Raw genomic sequence first — 7717 nt, 5'->3', positions numbered from 1 at the left:
ATAGCACACGAGAGCGTAGAGCAAAAAGAAAAGAAATACAACATACAAGAGAAACAGATATCAGAAGTGACAATGAACGCAAGAATATCATTTTTATAGTAATGCACAATGTTACATATGGTCAGAATAGTTGAATACGAGAAAGATACAATGTCACAGGCACAGTCAACTTTGAAGAGGTATTTCTCGAAAAATTGCCCAACCAAAAAAATGTTAGAATTCAAAAGATTATTATAATTTATGACAAAATTCAAAATGGCGGACAGGCCGGTCATCCAATCGCGACAGAGCATTATGAGGCGCTGTTCCCAAATTTGGCACGGGCCCCCCAGTCCGTGGTGTTCAAGACATGGACATGTTTGACCCAGGGGGTTGGGAAAGGCCTGCCCAATAGGCCTACCTCAAATGGAGAATATTTAGTTGTTGAGGATGGGGCCATTCTCATTTCTGCCAATACGGCTGGTAACACGGGCCACTTTTTCCTGTTTCTAAGCAGGCCTTCGTTATTTGTCTTTTATCGCGCAAATGTATCTTATGTAGTGTAGATTTCTCACCATCATGTTCCAAGTTAGTTATTAAATGTCCTTAATAATGTCATATTGCACACAGTGTTTCATTTGAGAGTCTCCAAGGCATTTTGTTACCCATGCGTAGCTTATGTCAAAGAGACTCAATGGATAATTAAAGGATCATTTAATGGGTGAAGTACCTACATCCAGAATTCAATGATGCACTGAGACTTTTTTTAATGATTCACAACTGCATCATTTATTTAGAAAATATCACAATGTCATGTTCTTAATAAAAAAAATCGCATCTGTGGTCAACTTCACCCATAAAAATAAACATTCCCATTCAGAACTGCTTCATTGGTGTTAAAGCACTTTGACTTTGTTTGTGTGGGATTCAAGTCAGTATATGTAACACCCGTCTAACAGTAAGAAGAGGTTCCGGACATTAGTGTTTAAAAAAAAGGGTGAGGTGTGTTTTTTGTTTTTTGTTAGCGCATGCAAAAATTTGACATTAAATATAATACATTTTCTGTTCTTATATTTACAAGAGATATTTTCATGGCTAGAATAAACTAGGTGTGATTCATCTAAGTTATAATCTAGGTGTGTCAATTTAAAATATTGCCTTAAACATTTCTTTGGGCCGGTTGCATTAACTGCTTAGACTAGTCTTACAAGTTAGTCATCCCATTTTTTTTCTTCAAAACTGGTCATAACTTCTTTAAGTCAGTCACATATAAAGGTAGATTGGTCTAATTAAAATCTAAAAAGTAAGGCTTATTAGTCTTAAATAATAGCTGCTTAACTTAGCTGCTATGTTTATGCAACTGGCCCTCGGCGAGCTTATGCGATGAACACGCTGTGTTTAGACAAGTTACTCTTGTTTGTTGACGTCATTCGTAATATCTTACACTGCTATGTGGGCGAGTAAATTTCGAGAACTTGAAATTGAGGTACTAGTCTGAAATCAGACAGCAGCTTGGCTTCTTCTTCAGTTGTTCGCAGGTACGTCAGTTCATGTTTTTCTGATTTGCATGGTCATATTTTGTCTGCAATGCTTGTTATAATTTGAGCAAAGGGTCTGAAACTGCCATCAGATCACAGTGCCCCAAACTTCTCCCATAACTTCCATGTATTTGGTACTTCGTGAAGCCTAGGTTTTACTTTAAGTTAAAATGTGAGAACTGTATTCAGTTGTATGGGATTCATTTGAAGTAGTTGGACCCATGTTCACATTTCAACAGCTTTTATAATGAATAAACTAATGTGTTTAAATGGAATGAAAATAAAAAACACCAGTCCTTACAGCATGTGTACTTACAGTGTACTTACCCAACAAAATATACGTATTGTTCATAAAAACTAATTTTTAAACAAACCACATGCAGTCTTTGGTAACACTTTACAGTAAGGTGCTATTTGTTAACAGTAGAAAATGCATTCGCTAACATTAGCTAACAAATTTAGTTTTTCAGTGGATGTTTATTAATCCCTGTTAATGTTAGTTTTTGTCAGTCCAGTTATTCATGTAAATTCATGGTGCATTAACTAATGTTAACAGTGACAACGTTTGATTATAATAATGTATTAGTAAATGCTTAAATCAACATGAACTAACATCAATAAATGCTGTATTAGTATTGTTCGTTGTTAGTTCATTTTAGCTAATGCATTGACTAATTGTTAGCACCTTATTGTTAAAGTCCGAGTAAAGTGACAGTAAAATATGTGTTCTGAGTTTGTCACACAACAGAAAAGTGTGTTATTTACCACCCAGACAAATTTGAATGGAGAAAAAAAACATCCAAGTAAATTAAATAAATTATCAAAATCTTGGAAAAATAAGCAGGATTTTTGCTCTCAAACGCTCAACCTGAGTCCCCAGCACAGTAGGCTATGAATTATGTGATTACGTTTTATGTGAGGATTTGAATTCGAGCCCAAAAAGATCCTGAACAGAGAATTGGTAAAAAACTGTTTAACTCCACAATTCAGTACTACACGAGTAGCCAACAGCTAACTATAACACAAAGGAAGCGAAGAAAGAGAGCGAGTGATCGGACACGAGCCCGAACACGAATCAATATCTGACAGACTTTTGTCAGATGTATATTGGTTAGTTACAGTTATAGGAAGTAGCTTTGCTTTTGGAAAATGTTGTCATGAAAACCTTTAAGAAAAATTCAATCTATTGAATGAAGAGCGAGCATTATGAGATTAAGGGTGTAGCATTATGAGATTATAGTGTAATGTAGGTTATAACAATAAATCATCATTAAGAGATTAAATGTGTGATATTCCATGAATTAAATAGAAATTATGAGTAAAATCACAATATTACAAAATAAAGTTTGATTATCACAATAATCATAAGGTATCTGTTACATTAACGGAAATGGGTGTGTAGGTTTTAGTTGAATCATATTTTTATTTTCATAAAATTAGAGCGATTGAGTCCAGCACTCATTTAGATTTTGCTCATGTCGATTATTACTCTTACTGTTTCAGTTGAAAAGCTATGTTGGCTCTGGTGAAATCTGAATGACTACATTACACTGGAGCTAAGCATGGCTGAGCCTGGTCAGCAACTGTATGGCAGACCTCCTGGGAAAAACTAGGTTGCTGCTGGAAGAGGTGTTTGTGAGACCAGCAGGGGGTGCTGTGGGTCTTAAGGACCTATAGTGACGGGGACACTATACTGTAAAAAAGCACCGTCCTTCGGATGAGACGTTAAACTCTGTGGTCATTTAAAATCCCAAATTGGCCAAATTCGCCCATTCACCTCTATACATCATGGCCTCCTAATCATCCCCATATTTACTAATTGGCTTCGAAACTCTGTCTCCTCTCCACCAATAAGCTGGTGTGTGGTGGGCGTTCTGGCGCAATATGGCTGCCGGTGGATGCTGCAAATTGGTGGTGGTTGAGGAGATCCCCCCACCCCTTCGATGTAAAGCACTTTGAGTACCCAGAAAAGCGCTATATAAATGTAATGAATTATTATTATTATACATTATTAATACAAGACTGACTTTGTGTTTTTTAATCAGTACAGTGAATGAGATTAGATCATCGGCTCTAAATGGAACAAGAGAATGAAGGTGCTTTTTAAAGGTGCCCTTTTAAGGTTTATTTATATCAGACATTAATTTCCAGAAGTAAGTCATTGAAATATCAATGAACCTATTGAACACTATTTAACAATCAAAATGCAAAAACTAAAACCCGTGGATTGTTTTGGTGCAATTGTTGTTTACCCAAACATGTGATTTTGTGAAATCTGGAGCAAATGACAGTGCAGCCGTTATTTTGGGGAAATTCAGTTCATGTGTGTTTTGGTTAATTGGTGTCATACAGGGGTGAAGTCTGAGTGTTTGGGGGGTAAGAGGAAATAATATAACCAATGTCATTTTGTTTCTTACAGCAGTAGCAGACGGACAGTCTCTCTTTGCTGACATAACCCCCACCATGGCTAGATTCATTTGTTTAGCTGGTAGGTGACTGTTTTGGAAAATGATTTTCAAACGAGTTTGATAGAGTTTTTTATGTTTTAACATTTCATGTTTCTCTTTTCAGGGTTTTCTTTGGCACTATGTCATTTTGGTAAGTTTTGTATTATGGATAACAATAATTACGATTATTACTAGACTATATATTTATTTCTTTATTAAAACTAAATATCACTTTCTAAAATCACATTATTAAATCTGTTCTATTATTTCAGGATTGGCTTCCCAGCTAATATGTTACTTCACAAACTGGTCTCAGTACAGACCTGATGTTGGCCAGTACTTGCCGTCTAACGTGGATCCCCATTTATGCACCCATTTAATTTATGCGTTTTCCATTATTAATCAAGCAAATCAACTGAGCACCTATGAGTGGAATGATGAAACTCTCTACAGATCTTTCAATGGACTGAAGCAAATGTATGCTATCTCAGTCTGATATTTAGCAAAGTCATTATTTGCTGTTTTCAGAAGACGTTTATGTGATGACACAAATGTTTGAATTGACAGAAACCCCAGTTTGAAAACTCTCTTGGCTGTGGGAGGATGGAACTTTGGTACAGCTCAGTAAGTGTCCTGCTTAAACACAGCATTGTTTTTTTATAAATAGAACTGCATTTTTTTATTTACTGTATCATTAAACTCTAACTTTAGGTTTAGTATCATGGTGTCCACCCCGGCAAACAGACAGACCTTTATTCAGTCTTCCATAAACTTTTTGAGGACTCATGGCTTTGATGGTCTTTGCCTGGACTGGCAATATCCTGGTTCCCGTGGAAGCCCTCCAGAAGACAAGCAAAGATTCACACTGCTCTGCGAAGTACTTTTGCATTTACTCTTCAAAACAAACAGCATCACCACATTCAATTGAATACAATTTCGGTTTATTTCTATAGTGCTTTCACAATTTTAAGATGTGCAGAAAACATGTGGCACAAACAGCAGAGACATAAAAAACATAATGGGTTGTTGACAAATAAACCATACCAAGTTGTCATATGGTGTGACAGCAAAATTTATTTTAGATTTAATTTAATTTATTTGATATTATTAATATTTATCTGATTAAATAAACAGCAAATTATCTTAGAATTACAATGTAAAAGTTGTAAAACTTTCAAATTGACTTTGATTTAACACTCACTTTATGTAATAACCTGATGACATGTTTCATATTTTTCTGAATGATATTATTCGAATAAGAATAGCATAAAATAGGATAGGAAAAAAAGAGTAATAATTGATTTGAAAACGAGCATGAATCTGAGCATTTCTTACACTGTGTCTATACCGGACATGGCGCAGCGCGACACAGCACGATAAAAGACAATAGAACGCATTAGAACCCATTATAATTTTACATTTTGTCCACACTGGATGCAGCGCGACACTTCAAACCCATAAGAACAAGCCGTTAGGGTGCTAGAGTTTTGTATGTTCTACTTGAGCTTTTGCATCATACTGTTTATTTATAACTTTTAGTGGTTTAAAAAACACATTTCAACTTCACCGTTTTACTGTTATAACTGTGACCTCAACAGGAGCTTCTGGAAGCTTATGAGGCAGAAGGTGATGCCACTGGACGGCCCAGACTCCTGCTCACTGCTGCTGTTTCTGCTTGGAAGGAAACCATTGATGATGGTTATGAAATTGCAGAAATTTCTAAGTGAGTTTTAAAATACACATTTTCACAATTATTTAAAGTCTCACAAAACAGTTCATAAATATGTTTGTTCATTTGGAATCCTTAAATGCATATATGCTTTAAAAAGACTATGTAAATGCTGATAAAAAATATCCTGCTGTTATTGAACAACTTACTTGAATATCCACTAGAAACTAAACTAATGCAAGTTGTTGTTGATTGTGGCAATGCAGTTATTTGGACTTCATCAATGTCATGACCTATGACTTTCATGGCTCATGGGACTGTTTCACTGGACATAACAGTCCCATGTATCCCGGGTCTGAAGACACAGAAGACAACATCTACTTCAATACTGTAAGAAAGCCCTACAACCTTAATTACCTCTGTCATAATTCAATAACATGAACTGTTAAAAAGCATATGACATCATTTTTTTAATCATATGATATACAAATAAAGGACATACAAGCAGGGAGTCGTTGCAAATAACAAGGAAGTAGAAACAAGCAACAGGAAATAAGGATAATAATTTATTCACCATGACAATGCAGGATTTCGCCATGACATACTGGAGAGATCAGGGCGCCCCTGTGGAGAAACTAAGGATGGGATTTGCAACATACGGACGGACGTTCAGTCTGACGTCCACGGCCAGTGGTGTTGGAGCTCCAGCTAATGGCCCTGCTTCAGCGGGAACATATACCAGAGAGGCCGGATTCTGGTCCTATTATGAGGTGTCACATTCAGGCACAGTACAAACTCAACATTCAGGCACAGTACAAACTCAAAATTTGACAAAGATGATCTCCAATAACTTGAAAACTGAATAATTATTATCCAATAGATCTGCACCTTCCTTAACGGATCAGCAAGACAATGGATCCATGATCAGAAAGTTCCATATGCAACCAAAGGAGAAGAGTGGGTGGGCTTTGACAACAATTTGAGCTACGAGACAAAGGTAATTATACACTGTGTATGAGTTAAGCCTACATTAACATGCATGAAATGTGTGTTAGTTGTCAAACATATACAGTACATGCTGCAAGGTAAGGCAGGGTTATGAAAATAGCACAAGGTATACACTAAGGTAATTCAAAGTGCTTAACATAAAAAAACAGTGAAGAAATATAAGAAGTTAAAGATGCATTAAACCTAAAATTACATTATGAAATACAATTCTGTTCATGCATCAGGTTCAATACTTAAAGGAGAATCGGTTTGGAGGAGCGTTTGTCTGGGCTCTGGATCTCGATGACTTTACGGGACAGTTCTGTGAGCAGGGCAAAAGTCCTCTCATCAGACACCTGCGTCAGCTTCTTGACATCGGTACTCTCCATCCCATATTTGATAAATAATAATCATTAGTAGTGTGACTTGACTTTATAAACAAAGTTTGTATAAACCAAAATAAGCATGTAATAATCCATTGACCATATCATTCTCCTTTCCAGAACATATCCCTGTAAATGGCTTATGTGCAGGCAGGCCAGACGGGGTGTACGCAAACCCAGCTGACCAGACGTCCTTTCTTCATTGTTCCCATGGCAGAACTTTTGTAAAGCCATGTCCTTCAGTGCTCGTCTTTAATGTCAACTGCTTGTGCTGTGACTGGCCTAGCAATGTGAATGGGTCTTGATAATACTTTCTACAATTGGGAATTATACACTTTACCTTTATTTTCTTATATTAATACTATGCTACGTTATGCAAGTCTATCTAAACTTTCTAATTAAAATGAACCTGATTTAAGATCGCAAGGTTGTTGTACAGTCTGTTATTTCACACATAATGTGATTTATGGGGTTTATGATGTCTTGCTGTGTTTGCTTTATTCGTCTAACATTATTGGTTCGGTTAAAAAGCTCTGATAGGTCAAGTAAGATCTGAATGACTACATTAGTAATACAAGACTGACAGTGTAATTTTTATTTAGTATTGTCATTGAGATTAGATCATCGACTCTAACAAGGACACAATGAAAATAGGATGAAGGTGCTGCTTGTAACAATCTCACAGATGAGGAACGATGCCACACAGGAAACTGA

General features: G+C 36.2%; 1 protein-coding gene across 3 annotated transcripts; it reads left to right on the top strand.

The window, feature by feature from the left end:
* The first annotated feature begins 1431 nt into the window (after positions 1-1431).
* LOC130551077 (acidic mammalian chitinase-like) lies at positions 1432-7423 on the top strand. Of its 3 annotated transcripts, none has more exons than XM_057328634.1 (12): positions 1432-1517; positions 3937-4005; positions 4089-4115; positions 4237-4441; positions 4532-4588; positions 4676-4841; positions 5563-5687; positions 5900-6023; positions 6221-6403; positions 6514-6630; positions 6866-6998; positions 7124-7423. In XM_057328634.1, exons 2-12 carry the CDS (start codon positions 3981-3983, stop codon positions 7306-7308), a joined length of 1347 nt encoding a protein of 448 aa, XP_057184617.1. In that variant the 5' UTR covers positions 1432-1517; positions 3937-3980; the 3' UTR covers positions 7309-7423. The 3 variants fall into 3 exon arrangements, with proteins under 3 accessions (XP_057184617.1, XP_057184618.1, XP_057184616.1); XM_057328635.1 differs by having other exon boundaries at positions 1500-1517; positions 3940-4005; XM_057328633.1 differs by lacking the exon at positions 1432-1517 and adding an exon at positions 3593-3626.
* Positions 7424-7717: the final 294 nt, after the last annotated feature.

The sequence above is a fragment of the Triplophysa rosa genome, unplaced genomic scaffold (genome assembly GCF_024868665.1).
Source record: "Triplophysa rosa unplaced genomic scaffold, Trosa_1v2 scaffold60_ERROPOS690268, whole genome shotgun sequence".
In the NCBI taxonomy this organism is placed as follows: domain Eukaryota; kingdom Metazoa; phylum Chordata; class Actinopteri; order Cypriniformes; family Nemacheilidae; genus Triplophysa; species Triplophysa rosa.
This window is presented reverse-complemented; position numbering and strand designations above follow the sequence as displayed.